General features: G+C 30.4%; 1 protein-coding gene across 1 annotated transcript; it reads right to left on the minus strand.

The window, feature by feature from the left end:
- Positions 1-4,883: 4,883 nt before the first annotated feature.
- Positions 4,884-7,335, minus strand: LOC18095256 (uncharacterized). The gene is made up of 2 exons (XM_006369780.3): positions 7,095-7,335; positions 4,884-5,187 (listed from the first exon to the last, which is right to left on the minus strand). The coding sequence occupies exons 1-2, from the start codon at positions 7,244-7,246 to the stop codon at positions 5,109-5,111; spliced, it is 231 nt and encodes a 76-aa protein (XP_006369842.1). The 5' UTR covers positions 7,247-7,335; the 3' UTR covers positions 4,884-5,108.
- Between the last annotated feature and the right edge of the window lie 13,282 nt (positions 7,336-20,617).

Below are 20,617 nucleotides of genomic sequence, written 5' to 3' on the forward strand. Positions count from 1 at the left end.
TTAAAAAATTTAATTTATTATCAATTCAATAATTGATTGACTTATATTTGAAGATCAACTACAATGTCTAACAACCTGTCATGATCCCCCAAAATATTAAAAAAATCATAAGTGGTTTGACTTTACCTTTCAGTGACCGTTGTTTCTTAATGTAATTATTATTCATTCATCAAGAATGTTATGATTTAGACATTATAGCATGAAATCTATCTACTTTGTTAAATCATTTTAGTTCTCAACATTATAGAAATTGATTATTTGAATAAGATTTTGAAACTTTTTTCAAAACTCATTTCACCTTGACCAAGGACTTCACAATCAATACTATTTGAGAACATATAGGGTATTACTTTTTTTTATTCACCTAGGGTGATGAATCCTCTCTTGATTACTCAAATACCTTTATATAGTTTATATATGTTTGTTTGTTTCCTTTGATTAGGACAACAAGTGATCAAGATCAAAGCATAACACTCCCAATATATGATAACTTAGTGATCTCAAGTCTAAGAATCACTTACACTACTACCATATAAACCTTTCCATAGACATAAATAATCTCTCCATATGTAATTATATTGCGGGTTAGTTTAGTGTACATGTCATCTGACAAATATCTTCATATTAGTTCCAAGTATCTCTCACACTTCAGTTTATGAGAGCATTTGCTTCCTTTCATGAAAGAAGAAACATACTATACATCGGTCTTAATAACTTTAATTAATGTCTAGTCTTACTAGAACATTGACTAGGAACATTTAGGAACAAAGCTTTGATGCATTAAGAGTCTTATAATTATAACAGCTTTATAATTTCTTATGCAAAACGTTATTGTTTCATGGACTTTATCTTTATTCTAGACTCATTAATCAAACATTAGATTCATTAATCAAATATAATTGAATATTAAAGATAAAGAAAGTCTTTATTAATAATAAATATGTTTTACATACGTGTAACCAATTGATTGTCTATATGGCATATTCACCTATAAAATCAACATTTGTAGACTCTAAATAATTTTATTTTTTTTTATTGAAAATAGAATTAAATATCCCAGTCCACTTAACATGACTAGCTACTCAGTCCATCTTCTCTCTTTCTAGTTGTATATTTTTCATGCATTGCCTTTTTCTTCAACCTTATTCTTGTCTCTAGATAATTATGTTAGTCTTAGAAATATTTTTTTTTTATCAGTTTGGTACTTTATTCTTTTAGTTCAATGTTAGCACAAGCAATGACTAGTAATCAAGAGCCAGGGCAAACATTTGGGTATCTATATTGAATAAACAAGATACCAAAATACCTCCATTTTGGACCTATAAGGATGGAAATACTTAGACATGTAAAAGACATTAATAAATAGACAATCATGCAGCCCTCAAGCTTGCTTCTACCGGTTACAAGAATTTTACAATTTACCAATCAAATATTTCATCGACAATTAGACAATGATTCCATTAGCATGATTTTTACCGACAGGCATACAAACAGTTATTGTTCATAAAAAAAAAATTATCACTAATTCCTATTTTATTGGTCATTTTGTCGGTGATGTAATCACTGATAGATTTACAGGAAAAAAAAAACGTGCCAAAGAAAAAACAATTACCTGATTTTTCTATTGATATTTTCATTGATGAATATAACATTTCACCGGAAAAAAAAGACTTTTTGCAATTCCATCAGTGATTTTTTATAATAATACCGATGATTTAATTTCGTCAATGATTAAACAGTGGGGGTGGCATTTCCAGTAATTCTTTTATAACTTTCTAGAATATACCGACAAACTTAATACATTGATAAGACCGTCAGTCATTTTAGTAAAATATCATCTTTTAAAAAATATCTAATAAACTGAGTAGAAAATATTTAAAATAAAAATCAAATATTTGTTACAGATTTAAAAAATTATCAGTTCAAATACAATTCATCTAAAATAGAGGAGTTCGAAGAGGAGGAGGCATGTCTTCGCCAAGACCGTGGGGCCAATGAGAGGGAGAACATATACCACCTATTTGTTTACAACTTCATGTACAATCACCAGAGCTCGGTCGTCTCAGCATTAAGTCGTTATGTCTCAACAACAAGATGGGTCATCTGAGTTTAAGCTCGTTGGTTTAAAACCACCTCGAACTTTGGAGTTTGAGTGCTAGGAACTAATTGCGAGCATCTAACAGTTGAAACACTTTAGGCCATCCACAATTCCTTAACCATAATGTTTGAGATATCGAGTCTACCAAATGATCCTGCCTCCAACCACATTTCTAGATCAATTTCCGGTTAGGTCGAAGGATCATCCTCGTATCTCTTCTACAACCAGGTGTTATATGTTTCCTTAAAAAAAGTCAACAAATTCAAAATAATAACAACTTAAGAAAAGAAATTGTTGAAATCCAACATACCATAAAGTACTAAGCTCAACTATCCATGAGCTATTGCACCCCTTTTCTGACAGTCATCATTTCACACATGCATTTCTATAAAAAGCTTCATCGATCTTGGTTTACGTCCAATAATTGTAGCCTATAAAAAAAAATTGTTGTTAGTTAAACATATTCATATACAAAATAATTTTGAAAAAAGAATATAATAAAAAAGAATCTTATTATCCTCTTCATATACGAAACAAACGGAATAGATTCGCCGATGTGCGTAGTAATGGAATCGTGAATTTGCTTGTTCTGATTCTCTGCACCGAATTGTGACCGTTGCATAAAATGCTCGGACATCACTTGCTGAACATATTCTGCCTATACAGACTTCGAGATGTATGAAGGTATGAAATCTTTCTAAACCGCCACGCCTTTCTAGCCTGGAAATTATCTTTTTTTTAGCATATTTTTGGATTTTTTCTAAGCCTCGTCTAAACATCAAGCAACCAAGATGAGAAATCTTGAAGAAGATATTTCTTCAAGTTGTGAAAAAGGGCTTAGTGAGGATTCATTAAGAACATTATAATATTTGGCTTGGATTAGTAAAGAATACAATATTCAAGACCGGTTAAATACTTGAGGTGTAGATGTAGGCTTGTCGAACCACGTTAAAAACTGAGCTTGCAATTTCTATCTCTATACTCTTTACTTTAAGCATTTTAAATTATATTATTGGTTAATTGTATTTAATTGAGTTAATTGCAATATTTTTTTATTATTAGTGAAACACTTAATTCACCTCTAGATGTTATTGTTGCCTTAATCCTAGAACAACAACATTTTTATATGTTGTGTATGCTATTTCAACAACATATCAATTGGGTACTTTTGCTGACTTAATTTCCAGCTAAATGACTAGGCTAGCTAGTAGGAGAACTTCTTTTTCAAGATCACTCCAACTGAGCGAGTAGGTAGTGATTTATTATTGTTTTTTACAAAAAAAAAAAATGGAAGCAAAAGAATAAGTAGGGAAGGGGAGAAGTGGTTTGATTGTCATGTTATAACTTAAAAACTATTGATGAATTCACCGACGGATATTAGCGATGAGTTTATTATATTAGTAATATTGTCTCTAATAATGACATATCATTTTTTTTTTCATATATTCTTTTCCTACTATAATTTCCTCCGTGGGGTTCTCTTGTAAACAGACTTCTTGGAGTGATCTGCGCCACTTGGTGCATTCCATTTTGATCCATCTTCCCAGTAGGATCAGTTTTTGTTTTGGATGCTAAAGAAACCAACAATGACTACAATGGAATGTTTCCAGTGAGCCCAGCTGGTGACGACTTCCTCAAAAAAAGGGCCCTCATCCACCCCTTCAATATTGCCGAAGTAGTTGGCTCCTTTTATGTAGTCAATGGTCTTGAAATATTGAAAATATTTACGATACGCATTGATCTTATGATCTTGTATGGTAATTCAGTAATCCACCTAACCCTTTTTCTAGTTGTGAGGTGCCAAGAGGTTGTGAAAGAACTTGATTGTTTATTTTATGGTGCTCCACTCTGAGACTAATGTCCTTCATCTAAGCAGTTGCGGGTTGGTTTTGAATTTAATCTGTCATGGAAAAGGTAAATTGGTGTAAGCACTGATTGAAGAGTTCCAATTACATTTCTTGGCATAAATTTGGTACGAGAAAAACAATTAATCAACGCATGAAGATGGAAAAGTGTAGAAGAACAAAGACGTGGTTTTTATGCTTTGTTTTCCACAGCCTTTTCATGTTTCCACGAGTGAGGTGATTGACAGCGAAGGTCCATAATTGAGGAAGAGTCAAGTCATCGACATCCATTCTCTTTTCCTCCCTTCAAACCGTGAACACAGCAGATGGACTTTTGGCCAACTAATGGAATCGATTGGCGTAAACCTCCATATTTCACACAGCCTATTTGAATAGATTTCAAGTGCGTTGACAGGGTTAGGTTCTGATCAATAATGGTATGCACTTACGCAACTGAGCTAAGGATGCTCCTCACACGTCAAAATCAAAAGAAAACCCCAGAAAACCAAGTTATGAAAACAAAGAAAACCATGTTCTTACAGCTTCAATTGATTAGCTATCTATCTACGTCGATCTTTGAACACTGGCCGCATACACGACTAATGCAAGTTGAAGGAATAAGCTTTATACGTCAAAGCACCCTCCAGTTTTTTTCAATCCACATTTCAAGCAACGGTTATGGATTAGAGCACAAATAAAAAACTACTTTAGTTCGGTTTGGATGCAAGGGAGACAGCTACAGCAGTAATAGCTAATCCCTAATGAGCTTGTCACCCAGGGGCATCCCCCTCCGGACCCTCCCTCGTAAGAGTCATAGGATTCGCAGATTTCCCTCAGAGACTGAAAATAAACAGCAGCAGAAATAAATTGACAAATCTTCAGAATCGTCAAAATTTAGGGCTAAAAGGAGGTTTGGAAGTCATTAAGTGATGAAGCCGAAATATAAAAAGAACTTCCTTTACCAACATCATGAGCGTAGTTTAAATTCTTGGTAGATACATTTCTGCGTACTAAAGACTGAATAAAGGATAAAACAAAATTAAGAAATTTCAGACTCTCTGAACATCGATTCTACAGACTTATTGTAACCAAACCATCATATTCATGAAATTAAAAGGAAAGACTACGAAATCTCTTAAACAACAGCATATCCTTGAGATAAGACACTAGTGCTTATCCTCCTTCGGAATGTCCTTGTGGGGGACCTTTGATTCCAGTTCCTTAGGTGGTGCCTCTTTTGCAGCCCTGAAATAAGATACATCAACAACTAATTCTCAGTACTGAAAATGGAGGAATAAACTCCTATCAAGATAGTAAACATAGGCCAACTGAATGGAGTCGATTCAACAGTTTGTAGTTGTTCAATTTTCCTACAACTAAATCCTAATAATAGGTTTTGCATTGGTCAACAATTTATATCCAGGTTTTAAACTCATGGTGAAACAATCTAGTTTTGATTTAAAGACAATATCAAGCTATCAAAAGAGGCTAAAAGGCAATGTATGAATAACATGCAACTTGTTCATTAGAATCTAATACAATTCCATAACTTAGCCAGAACACGAATATTGTAGCCTTCAACAAATGAAGGCCAAGAGTTATGGAAAGATGCCGACCAGGCTCGTTGCAGTCATTATCCAATACCGGCTTCAAACCCATATGCACCAGCTGATTTACTATCCCAAACTTGTTTAAGATTACAACAAAAATACCCAAGTTATTTACCCCAATGCTAGACTCAAGTTTATGTCAAGAAAACCCATTTTATATCTCGAAAATAAAACACCAAGGTTGCACTTGGCTAGTGACTATAAATATTAGAGACAAATACAAAAGGGGCGGTTGAAAAGATAGTGACAAAGACCTAAAATAAATCTATCTCTAGACAGTACAGTTTTAGAGTGAATTTCAACAATTTCAAAAAATGAAGTACAGAGATACATGTCCCCTTTATCCCCGCTATCTCTATCTCTTCTATTCCGAGACAATAACCAAACGCTATTTGAGAATCACACACAAACAACCACACCCAATTAATTACATGTCTTTCCAAAAATGATGTTGAAATTCTTAATAGTAATCCAACCTAAACATCCTCAATGCGAAAAATAAGAAAGACCCAATTCCTTAATTTAAATTCCTAGATTAAGGATGCTATAAACAACACAAAAACCAGTGAACTAATGAAGGGCAAGAGTTACGAAAAGAAGCTGACCAGGCTCATTGAAGTCATTATCCAGTTCCCGCTTCAAATCCATATACACCAGCTGGTTTACTATCCAAAACTTGTTTAACATTACAACAAAAATACCTAAGTTATTTACCCCAATGCTAGACTCAAATTTATGTCAGAAAACCAAATTTATATCTCAAAAATAAATCATTAAGGTTGTGTCTGGTTAGTGACTTTGAATGTGAGAGACAAATAAAAACAAGAAATAAATGTGTTTGGTTGAAAGACAAAGACAGACCTAAAATAAATATGTTTCTAAGACAGCTTTAAAGTGAATTTCTATAGTATCAAAACAGGAAGCACAGGTCTCCTCCATCCCCACTATCTCCATCTCTCTATTTTTAAGGCAGTTTTAGAATGAATTTCTATATTATCAAAACAGGAAGTATAAGTTTCCTCCATCCCCATTATCTACATCTCTTCTATTCCGAGCCAGTAACCAAACGTTATTTGAGAATCACACACAAACAATCACACCCAATTAATTAAATGTGTCTTTCCAAAATTGATATTGAAATTCTTAATGGCAAAAATGAACGTAATTTTGTTTCAGTTCAGTTCATCAAATTTTTAGCTGAACATGTCCAACCTAAACATCCTCAATGCGAAAAATAAAAAAGACCCAATTCCTTAATTTAGATTCCTATATAAAGGATACTTCAGTTCAGTTCATCAAATTTTTAGCTGAACATGTCCAACCTAAACATCCTCAATGCGAAAAATAAAAAACACCCAATTCCTTAATTTAGATTCCTAGATAAAGGATACTATAAACAACCCAAGAACCAGCGAACTAAACCCATCAGAATCAGAAATCATTCGATTTAATAAATATCAATAATGACCATCACGCTTTACTACAAATTCTAAAAAACATCATAATCACTTCTACTCATAGAGACATAGGGGGGGAGCTCACTTGGAGGCAGCGGCGGATTCTTCTTCGAGCCAGTGGCGGATATGCTTAACGTTGCGTCTAAAGACAGCAGCAGATTGCTTCACATCGCTCCTTAGTAAAAGAATCACAGCACTCACACCAGCTACGGTTATAATCAAGTTTGTCAATCCCATTGTTAATTTTTTGCTTTTAAATCCTAATTTTTTTTGAAAATTGGAGAGGCAAGTGGGTTTTTAAGTCACCCATGCGAGGGCTTGGAGAAGACGATAGACATACCTTGTGTAATTTTTTAGGTGTTAAATGGGCTTTATTTTTTATGGGCCTAGTTTTGGTCCGAATAACTTATTGTGCTGTGGCCTAGAAACGCGGGCTTCAAGTTGGCCCTATAGCTCTCCTTCAAAACTATACTTATTTATTTATTGAACAATGATCCCCTCGATGGGTATTTTTTTTTTTCAAGAGCGAGAGTAGTTTCGGATTAACTTAACTTGCACAATTGATATTAAAAAAAATTTATTTAAAAATTTAATATTTGAAACTAGAAAGTAAAAAAAAAAAAAAAAAATCTTTGATGTCAACTTCTAGGAGTAATGATCTTCTCAATTTAGAACTCAATTCCTTTCTCAAATGATGCTCACTCTTGAATCAATGAACTCTACCAAGAAATAAAGTCATGAGAAAATTTGATAGAGGATTTTTTTTTTGGATAATATATTATTATTTTTATTTGTAACTCTCTTAGTACCATATTGGTTATAGTCTACACAATATGGGACAAGTTTTAATTAATTTCTTTCAATTAAGAAAAAAGTGTTATAACTTTCTCCTCAATTTGTAGAACATTAAAAATTTATGATTCAAATGAATGTATCATCATATCAAAAATCTTTTTTAAAAAAAAATAAAAAATCTACCCATGTTTATTAGTTTTTACTTGGTTAAGAGGGTTTTTATGCTATGAGCAAGCATAAGAAAATGTTATTATTATACAGTGCATGTATACCATAAGAATGACTCATATTCTAAAAAAGAAAAGGAAAAACAAAACAATGTTTCATCTTTGAAAATGACAAGATGTTAGTAATTAAAATAATATAAATTATATTTTAAAATTTTACTTAATAGTTTAAGTTATTAGATTAAGATTATTTTTTAATATGATATCAGAATTTTATTGATTATGCGATCACAAGTTCAAACTATTTTATTTGATAAAAATTAAACATAAAATAATGTGATCATGTACAAGTTTCAAGATCAAAAAAATTTTATTTGAGAAGATGTGTTAAAAAATAATATAAAATATATTTTAAAATTTTATTTAACAGTTTAAATTGAAATAAATTTTTTTTTAAGAATTACAACGTTGATCAATTGAAATGGTATACTTTAGCTTTTTTTTTATATATATATATATATATATATATATATATATATATATATATATATATAAAAAAAAACCTGGTATCGATGAGGTCTCCTCTAGCCAACTAAAGGTAAATTCAACGTCTGTTTTCAAGGAAGAAATCCTTTCCAAATCAGCGAAACTCTCAATTTCCCTCGATCCATTGCATAATTTAATGATTCGGTCATGTCACAAAGCTACTTTTGGGATGCACATGAAAAAAGAGCAAAAAAAGAAACTAGAAAAGATCTTAGGTACGAAATTTGTTCAACAACATTTCACCTCCAATGATTGTGCATGTGCATGTTGACTGCAAAAAAACCCTAGGAAAGGATGTTATTCACCTCCGATGATTGTTCAACAACATTTCACCACAATGAGGTTATGGTAGTTTATTTTTAAAATATTTTTTATTTTTTAAAAATTATTTTTGATATTAATGTATCAAAATGATCGAAAAATAACAAAAAAATATTAATTTGAAGCATAAAAAAAATTCAATTTTTTTCAAAAACACTTTTGAAACGCAAAAACAAACGGGGCCCTAGAATTTCAAAGAAAAAATGATAACATTTATCCTGACGTTAAAGTTATCTAGCCAATAGCTTGAGTTTCGGAAGATAATTTTATTTTATTCTCTACTATAAAATTTATAGATATTTATATTATTTCATACTTAATTTTTTATTAATTAGAATATAATAATGAAATTTGAACTTGTGACTGCTTTGTCATTAAGACCCTGATACCTTGTCAAATAATCATATCAACTTAAAACTTTTAGTTGTTAGGTTGCTAGAAAATTATATAAATCATATTTTGGTATACCACTTAATAATTTAAGCTATTGGGTACATATGATTTCTTGACATGATATCAGAGTCTTGATGATCAACTTGTCACGAGTTTAAATTTCATCATCTTCTTTCTAATTAATAAAAAATAAATACAAGGTAATGTGTGCTTATATAAGTTTCTAGTCTAAAAGGCTTTTACTTACAGAGGTGTTTTAGAAATTATATAAATTATATTTTAAAATCTTATTTAATAAAAATATAAGCTATTAGATAGAAATAATAAGACGCGATGACCTCCTATAAATTATAAAATTTTAAAATTCATGGATATCCCACCAAACAAAATCATAAGAGATAAATAGTTTGTGTGTGTATTTTATAATATATTGTATTAGTTCTTTTCTTTTGCTAGCTAGTTTTAAAGCTTGAAAAGGTTTCTAAACTGGATTGCCAAGCTTATAAAGAACTTCCTTTAGTTGCTCTATTTTTAAGCGATTAGGATACTTACGTGTTCTGTAGAATATAATGTTTAATTTACCCAATTGAAAAGAATAAGAAATAATTCAAATCAATTTTAAAACATAACTACTATCATTTTCATTTATGATTAATCTTCTTTCTGTTTCTGATAATTTCTATAGATTAGATCATATCTTTACTCTAAAAAAGAGAAAGATTTGGATACTCTTTTGACTTTTTAAAAATAAAGTGTCATATTTCAAATCTGCTTAATGCCCATTCAATTTGAATTGAGTTTTGTCAAAGAACCAATTCAACTCAATAGCTTAACCAGCCAGGTGAGGTTCCAAAATATAATTTATATTATTCTCTAACACACTCCCTTAATTAAAAGCCTTTTGGGCTTGAAATTTGCATAAAATATGGTTCACATAAAATTGCAAAGTCGAAATTTATTAGATTTTAAAACTAATAGCACTCCTCTATGGGTCTTTAAAAATACAGACACTCAAATAAAAAGAATAAAAGTGCATGCACTTAAATAGAAAGAAATAAAAGTATATATACTCAATTAAAAATAAAGTGAAATGTTCATACACATGCGCGGACCTGTCATCATATTGACGTCTCAATTTAATTATCTTGTCAGCACGTGTTTCACAGAATCCAAAAAAACACTTGATTAGAAAAAAACAAATTAAAAGTTTGCGCTGTTAAATAATAATAAAAAGTTTGGATATTCAAATTAATAGAAAACATTTGAAGCTCGTAATAAATAAGTGCTTTCCTATTTATTTATTATCAAAATTAATTATTTAAATTTTAAAAACCACATACAAAATAGTACTCATTTGATATCTTTAATTAATTTAAATGGCTATTTCCGACTTAGATTACTCTCAAAATTAATTAATTAAAAACCACCATTAATAATTACTCTCAATTTTCGACTTAGATTTTATGTTAGAGGCTATTTAGAATTCTTGAAACTAAATTTAATTTTAAGAGTTAAATTAATTCTTGTATTTTAAATATTTTCGGGAGAATTTTCATTGCAGATATTTCCTACTAATTAATGCCAAGCCTCAGCTGGAATCCTAATCACTTCAATCAGTTGGTTCTGTGCATAGCTAGATTGTAACATATACTTTCAATTCTACGATGCAATGGAGCCCGACAGGTCAATCACTCTCTTTGTATTTTCTTCTACAAAAAACGTCAGCTGTCAGGTAAATACCCTGCCTCATTATTCCGCATAAATATGTTAAAATTGTGATTTTTATTTAAAAATATTTTAAGAGAATTTTTTGTTTATTTTTAAAATCAGCACATTAAAATGATATAAAAATTATTTTTTTTAAAATTTAAGAGAATGGGATTTCAACCGCATTCCGTTGAAATTAAAATTAATTTTAACAGTTAAATTAATTATTGTATTTTAAATATTTTCAGGAGAATTAATTTAATTCTTACTCTTTCAATTCTACGGTGCAATGGAGCCCGACAGGTCAATCACTCTCTTTGTATTTTCTTCTACAAAAACGTCAGCTGTCAGGTAAATACTCTGCCTCATTATTCCGCAGGAACGTTTTCTATCTCCGTTGGCATGTGTTTTATTCCATCTGCGAAAACTGCATCTCTCTACCCTCTGCTCTAAGTTTTATTCCATTAAAAACATTTATAAAATATTTGGGGGTTAAAAAAAAATATACAGTTTTCCTTACCAAATTACATTTAGGATTTCGATATCTCAAAAGGTTTGCTAGGGATGATGAAGGTGGGCTTTTCTAAAATAATTATTTAAATGTAAAAATCATAAGCAGCTTCTAATTAGATCATCATGATTTATATATTTGGTTGTTCATGCTTATTATTAAAGAATTACTTACATGTTAATTATACCACACTTTTAGGTTTAGGAACTCATGTTTTTCCATTTAAAAATTATAGTTTCTTAAATATTTGTGTTTTTTTGAACTCATATTTGAGTAATTGATGTTTTATTCTTCTACAATCCATTAATTAGATAATGAGTAATTGATGTTTCTTAAATATTTGTGTTTTTTTGAACTCATATTTGATTGAATATATATTAATTTATGGGTAAAAAAGGAATAATACATTATAGTTGATATTAATTAATAAATTAATTGATGTTTCTTAAAAATTTGTGTTTTATTTTTTATTTTTTATTTTTTTTTTTAGTTTAACGTGGGTGTCCGGGCCAGCTTGCGCGCACCTCGACTAATCCCACGGGCCCTGAAGTTAACGACCATGTAAACCTCCAGTGGCCATCATATGAGCAACCACATGGCTCGAACCTGAGACCACAGAGGGAGCAAACCTCTTGGTCCCAAGTTTTTTTACCACTGGGCTACCACCTAGATGGTTAAATTTTAAATTGCGGGATGAAGGGAGTCGTCTTCAAAACCAAATAGATAAAAATCAAAGTAATAATATTAAAAAAGTAACTCCAAAAGATTGATAAAAAATAAATAATAAAGTTAATTTAATTTGTTCATGTATGAATAAATAATCATATCATTTTTTTTTAATTTTTTCCCCTAATTTGTAAGTTTTTAATTTAACTATTCCTTTTCATATAGTAAATAAGGACAATTTCTTAAAGGGGACCTCTTAAGAAAATCGCAATTTAAGAAATGCACAATCGAACTTGTCCTTTTCACTAATATATCTTCAAAGATTGTCCTGCAAACCGAATTTAGCCCCACTAATGTTGATTGTCATTGGATAATGAGTAATATTTTTTTATGAAATAATGTTCTCTATGATCAATTCCATAAGAAGTGTTCCTTGAAAGTTATATGGTTTATTTATTAAATTAATTAGAAAAAAATTAAAAGCATAGATTTTTTAATCTCTATACCTAACCTATTGAACAAAATTCTAATCTAATTTTTAAATCATCTAGTAGGGGTCCAGTGATAAGAGTTTGAAATCAAGAGATTTGTTTTCTCTGTGATTTCAAGTTCAAGCCATGTGATTGCTAATATTGATGGTCACTGGAGGTTTACTGGTCGTTAACTTTAGGATTCGTGGAGATTAGTCGAGGTGCGTTCAAGCTGGCCCGAACACCCCACGTAAATAATAATAATAAAATCTAATCTAACTTTAAAACAAATTAACTACTGATTAATTAAAATATGTAATATATCGTGTAAAGGACGTGTAATTATTGAATCGAGAGAAAAGTATAATAGTATAAATACTTGATTGATTATTTTATTTTTATTTTTCAAAAGCTTTATATTTTTGTAAGAAAAAAGGAGTAGAAAAACAAATCATAATTGCGCTACAACCGGCTCAGCTGGGACCCTTGTAATTCTACGGAATCAGAATTCTCCCCTTTCTTCTCTGGAAAGATGGAAGAAAGGAACTAAACAGTTCAAAAGAATCCACATTTAAAACAGCAACTTGTACATCAGCATAACATTGAATTTTTGTGTAGCATTTTATCAGTTTTGCTCAAAAGTTAGAAATGATTTCTCTTTTTTCCCAATATTCACAGCATTGAGATATCTACGAATCCCTTCGAAGAAATATAATTAATCCTCCACTATTTGACGAAGAATCAGACCAATCTAGCCACATGACTCGATGAACACTTGACAGCTATCCGAGAATATAGCAGCACACAACACAAGCCATGGATATATCAGAAGATACAACGTAAAACCAAAACTTGTAGCTTATCTTTTGGTTTTTGCTAAGTGTATGTTTGGATCTGTTTTCGTTAGTTTTTCTTAATAAAAATATATTAAAATAAAAAAAACTTAATATTTTTTTAATTTTCACATCAATATATCAAAACTATTAAAGATTACTTACAAAAACATCAATTTAAAACTTTTTTTAAATAAAAAATAGTTTAAAAAACATTTTGAAAGCGGGTTGTACCGCAAAATCAAACCCAACTTAAGATGTCAATATCTTTCATGTGACAGATAGAGATTTAATGCGATATTGGCACGGCTCAATCAGATGAAAGAACCCAACCATTGAGTGCTTTGATTTGATTGAGCTCTGCCAACATCAAATTTCCACAAAATACAATGACGTTGATGAAGAAATTGGAAATAAGAGAATCAAACAATAGCTCCTGTAAAGGATATGCACATTTCATGTGCAGGCGTCGACGCCCGCCAGAATCGAGTCTCCCCCGTGTGCCGCCGCTCCTTGCATTGATCAAGAAGATCAAAGAACATGAAAGGTATGCGAGTGGTCGAGTACAGAAGACAGAGAGAAAGGGAAAAACAAGAATGATAAAGAGAGGGGCAAAGAATGGTTGGGACGTCCATATATGTGCCTTATATAGCTAGGAAAGCAGTGGGATGCATACTCAATTTGTGAATTTAATTGGTTTTAGAAAATAGTGATTGATGTTATTTGTTTCTACTATTACACCTAACGATATTATGCATAAAAAAAAGTAGCTAAAATTATACAGATTGTCATAATTATTTGTTATATAATTATCATCATCATCGCCGGAACATCTTAAATCATAACTGCTCAATCTTAATTATATATCATCTGTTTTTTTTATTTATAAAAAAAGATAATTTATATATAATAGTACTCAAGTTGTAATTATCAATATCTATAATATATAAAAAAAAAAATAGGGCATGTCAAGCTTAGGTTTAAAGAAAACCATAATAAAATCAGCTAGCGTGTAACCATACCAAGGTCAGGATCATGCTCAAATTAAGCTTAGAAGACATTTTTTCATAATTTTCTTTATTTTTCCAACTATCTTCTCATTTTTTCTAAATTAGATTTCAATTTTTTTTAAAAATTTCATTAAATATATCGGTTTTAATTTCTATTTAAATGGTTTCATATATTATATATTATTTTTCATGAAAGATTATCAATTTAATATTATTCACATTCATAATTGATATTAATTATGAGATTTGTTACTTTTCTTCGCGGCCCGTGGGTTGTGGCTCGCTAGTTTACATGCTCATCTTCAAGAACTGCCTATTAAATCTCTGCAACTTATTTTCCCACAATCTTAGAGCTCATTTCCCTCTCTATTCTCACAAATATATCTTTCCATCCCCTGTCGTTACTGTCTCCACTCACTATTAGCATGACGTACATGTTTTTCTATGTAAAATAACCTTATAAATATAGAAATCCATAAATTCTATAGACTCTGCATGCAGTTGGAGAGGCTTTGAAGAATAATTATTGGTATTGGGTTGGCAATGGCGAACACATCCACTTCTAGATAGACAAATGGTTATATGGTGGGATGTTAAAAGATCTCTATCCACGTCTATTTTTCTTGTCCTCGGCACCTTCATCATGCTTGTTGGATATGGAGATGTACGTTTCAGCTTAGTAGCAGTGGAGGCCACGCTGGAAAAGACGCCTACAGCTATCAGAAGAGGAGCAATTACAGAGTACAACTCAAGTGCTAGTAGGCCTAACTCTACATGAAAACATATATAATATAAGAATGCGAGGAGGAGAAGCAATGGTGCTTATACTGTGAAGTGAATTAGTTGATAACATCTCTTCTGCAGGAAACTTCCCTCAAAATTTACCAAGAAGGAACACCCATAGGGCCACACAACATGCAGGCAAAAGAGCAGTTGAGAACTTTGAAGGTAATTCACTGTATATTAGGCCCAACAAGGTTATCAACACTGTGGTCCATTAATTTTATTGCAAAGGCAGCCCACCATTTTTCAACCATTTCATGAGCAATTTTTTTCTCCAAAGAGAGAAATGAGTTTGGTTAGATAACGTACATAAGCTGATTACAGATGGTTTCCTCTTCTCTTTTAGTGCTAGACAAAGGTAGCATCACTAGAATAACTCCAATGCCGCAATGAGTATATTTTCTTCTTCAATCATTTCATTCCTACAATAACTATGCAAAAAATAAATCACGAAATGAAAAAACATGTGCCAATAAAATGTCTCAATAATAATAAAAGAAGTAGTAATAAAATGAATAAGAGGTATGTTATGATTAAGGCTCTTTTAATAAGATTATAAATAATAGAAAAAAAGCTCAACTAACGAGAACTAGTCAAGAAGAATGTTGATTGCTATTTGTGGCAGATGCAGAATATTAAGGTTTTTTGGGGGCAAATTAATCAACCATGTTAATAATGTGATTGTACATATGTTATATTTAAAAAGTATATAAACTCTAATATTTATTGATTCAATGTATACATTTTTTTATTTAAAATAAGAGGTGTATTATTGAGAGTAAGTTCTCTTTCTAGATGGACCCTCTACATCAACCTAGTGTGTTTTGAAAAATAAAATAAAAAATTCATGGATGTGAGTCCCAATATTTAAATCTAACACTACCAGAAAATCTAAGAATTCAATTGGAGTCACCGACGGATTTTTTCCATCGATATTTTAGGGTGATATTTATTAACTGAAATTTTTTCCATCGCAAACTCCGTCGGTATTTACCGACAGAAATATTACGTCGGTATATACCGAGAGAATCCTAGTCGGAATAGAAATAATTTTTTTAAAAAACAAACAGTATGATGACATGTAAGTTTTTGCGGACGTTTTTATCGAAAGAATTGCTGACGGATTGACAGACGAAAAAATCATGTCGGTAAATCCATCAGTAATAGTTAATATATGACTTGGTCATCGACCCTCCTCTCTCCTATCATATTTCTTCTTCTTCCTTAAAAAACCCCTCTGCAACTAAATAAACAGCTCCCCTCACCCCCCCTCATTTTAACACAACTCATCATTCCTCAACTTTTCCAGTCACAACAGTACTCTGTTTTACAGCATTCGTATTCTGATTGAAATTTTATTGCGGATGGATATTCCATTTTAAGTAAGTAAATCTACCATTTTTTTTTTAATTTGAACACAATTTTATAATGTTAATTTTTTATTGCTTATTTTTGTAGTATATGTATTTTGTTTGGGTGTTTACTTGTTTTATTGTTTTTTCTCAAACAAACTTGTTGTATGGATTTATGATTTTGTACATGTTATGGTTTGTTTTAGATTTTGTAAAATTATATTTGTTTGTAAATTGTTGAAACTTATGTCGAATTACCAACTAAGGTGTGTTGTGATGAAATAAATAATCGTTTGTTTAACAATTTATGTCGAATTACCAACTAAATTATATTTGTTTGTAAATTGTTGAAACTAAGATGTGTTGTGATGAATTTTAATGCAAGGCTAAATTTGAGTAGGATAGAGCAAATGATAATATTGCGAGGAGAGTTTGAGAGAATCACGTTGCAACTAGGTAACATCGAAAACAATACGATATGTTTTTTAATTTTAAATATTAAAATTTCATTTGTCATTAACTCATATAAAATACGTTTGTATCATGTAGGTTGTGTGATTTTTTGTATGAGGCGTAAAATAATCTAAAAAATATGCCCAAGAAAATGCTCTACTAGGTTGGAATGATGTGGTGGTTTGGAAGGATTCCAGGCCGCTATACATCTCGGAGAATATATTTAGCACATGATGTCCGACCGTTTCACACGATGCTCACAGTCCGGTATGGGGAACCAGAGCCAGCAAATTCACTATTCGGTTACCACGCACATCGGAGGCTCCGTTCTGTTCGTTTTGCATGCTAAATTGATGATAAGATTAATTTTAACCACATTTATCTTTAATTAATTTGTTGTTATTTATAAATATATTTAACTTGAAACATTTTTTTATATAGGCTACAACTCTTGGAGGTGAGTCAAGCCTAATAGAGCTTTTTGTGGAGAGTGAAGATCGCTAAAAAGGGGTGCAATAGTTCATCGACAACCGCGCTGAATACTTTGTGGTATGTTCATTCAACCATTTTCTTTTGCAGGTTATTATTTTATTGAATTGAATTTGATGATTTCATTTTTTATTTCTAGGAGACATATAACAGCTAGTTGAGGGAGAGAGGGAGAGATACATGAACGATTCTTCATTCCACCCGGATTTTGATTTGGATTTGTGGATGGAGGCATGATCGTCAGTTGAACCTGATAAAAATTAGGTGTATGGACTCTACGCCCGAGAACTTATGGACGACCTGTAGTGTATCAATCGTCGATAGCTCGTAATTGATATCGAGCACCAGTCCAGGAGTTTGCGGCCTTGCAAAAATATACAGCCCATCTCACTGAAAAATATGAATGACTCTCTATGAATTATGAAAAACTCTGCTGAATGGTCATGGATATGAGATCACAGATGGGTGATATTTGTGTGCCTTCTTTTTTTCCCTATGGTTCCGGGAACGCCAACCTCCTCCTCCTTCAACGCCGTATTTGTTCTAGTTTAATTTTATTTGAACATATAAATTTGTAATGAATATTTGGCTTTCATATTAAGATAATTTTTTTTTACATACATGAATTTTATACAATTTTATTTTTTTTAATTATTTTCTTTTTTTGTTCAATAGATTTTTTTTAAAAATATATATTTTTTAATTATTACAGATGGCGTTACCGATGGACCTAATCCGTCGGTATATTCCAGAGTTGAAAAATATTTACTGCATATACTACTTAAATCACCGACGGAATAATTTCGTCGATATTTTACAGAGGGTTGGAATAAAATTACTCCAAATGCCACTGCCAATCACCGACGGAATAATTCCATCGGTATATTTCAGCGGGTAATTTTTTTTTGGCGCGCGCATTTTCCATCTATAAAACCATCTGGTTTTTTTTACCGACAGAAATGCCACCAAAAAAAATAGTACCAAAAGATGTTTTCCATCCGTGAATCAGTCGATAAAATTCATATCGATAGAATGGTAGAGTAAATACTGACAGAATATTTCATAGGTAAAACTGTTAAATGTAGTAGTGTAAAAACTAAAAAAAAAAAACACAGAGCATACCTCCTTAATTATCAGGTTAATCCCTTAAGATTAATGAAATGTATAATAAATTGTAATAAATTTAAAGTAAGAAGAACATGTAAAAAAATATCATATTAATTATTATTTTTAAATGGTAGTTTTCAGCAACTACTCGAAGTTTTATTTGAGTTAGAACTTGAGAATTCCTAAAGACCATTTATAAAATAACTTAAAATTAGTACATATTTTTTCTTGATAATCAGATCATATTTTTTTCTATAAAACTATTTGAATATACAATTAAATGTGAAGATAGATAAATCCATGATATATCACATGAGGAACCACTATTATTATTAGTGGCAGAGGTTGGATTGATAAATAAGAATAAATTTTTTTGATATTTGAAAATTATTTTTTTCTTTTGATAATAAATAAGAATAAAGTTGTTCAAAAGTGAAAATAAATGGCAGTTCTACGTCAAAAAAAGAATAGTACTGACTTGGAAGGTATATTTCACTATTTTTTATGGTTATTTTGTTCAATCTGTTTTCTTTTATTAAATTATGATTTTTCATAACCATTGAATTTTAAAAATAACAATGTGTTTTTATCTATATTTGGTTCAATGAAATTACTATATTCTACTATTAGGAAAAAAAACCCTATAAAAAATACATTAATTTCTAATTAATTCAAGATAGTACCGTGATCAATGTTGTTAAAATCACGAGTTAACTCGTAAAATTGTACATAACGTGTAAAATCAGACAAAAAATTCAAAAACCAGTAAAATCGATCAAACTCGGTAAAATTGGTAAATTCTGACCAATTTTACGAGTTTGAGAGAAGTATAAAATTGTGCAACCTGATAATCTGTATCTTATCATTTTTATTGTTTCAAATTTATTATATCTTGCAAAACTTATGCAATCTAAAAATCAAAGGCTTGATTTTGACTATAATTATTATAATTTTTTAACGATATAAGTTATTTGTGGATTTTATTTACGTAAAATAAAAATACTTATTCATTATTAACAGTTCCTTATGTAAACTTTTAACATATCAATTGGTATATATTTTTTTGTTTTTGCTGGCAAATATATAGAATAAAAGTTGTAAATTGACATACTTGACTCTTGGAGTAATTAATGTTAAATGACTTACTAAAATTTGAAGAGACTTGGTTCTTGTAAATGGTGAAGTAAGTGAATTGATTTGTCCAAAAAATAGAGGAATCAATGTAAAAAAAATAAAAGTTTTTGAATTTTTCTATTGTTTATTTCATTTTTATTTTAATTATGTTATATTGTTAATTACTATTTGATTGAAATTGTTAATATATAATTAATTAAAATATTATGAAATTGAATTTACAATACAAGTTTATATTATATATTTTATATCATATCAAAAAAAAAAAATTTAATAACCTTAACCGTGACTGGTAGACTAAGGGCTCGTTTGGGAACGCGGTTGCGGCTGCGTTCCTAAAAACTTTGAATTTTTTTTTTTGCTAAAATTTAATATGGTTTGTATGTTTTGGATCGTTTTGATGTGCTGATGTCAAAAATTATTTTTAAAAAATGAAAAAACATCATTGACATGTATTTTAGCACGAAAAGTTATTTGAAAAGCACCCGCAACCACACTGCCAAACACGCTCTAATTGCCCACTCTAAACTACGAGTTGCTATTTTAGTCTATGAATACGTTGAACGAGTAGATGGAAAAAACTGGTAGTGTTTTTTTTTTTTTTTATCAGAAGCAAAATTTGGTGTATATGTTACTATTGATAAGTTGAAGGAAAATGAAAAAATTGATAGTTTTTTTTTAATTTTAAATCTTTTATTATTATTATTATTTACATTAAAAGTTCATCGGCTAATTTATTTTTATAATAAAGTAGGGAACAACATGTTTCAGCATGCAAAAGATTTTATTTTTTCTTTAAGAAACTATGAGACACCATTGTGTTAGGGAAACAGTTTTGTATGATTTTTTTTACAAAATTTTCTCTTATTAA

This window comes from Populus trichocarpa, chromosome 1 (genome assembly GCF_000002775.5).
Source record: "Populus trichocarpa isolate Nisqually-1 chromosome 1, P.trichocarpa_v4.1, whole genome shotgun sequence".
NCBI lineage: Eukaryota > Viridiplantae > Streptophyta > Magnoliopsida > Malpighiales > Salicaceae > Populus > Populus trichocarpa.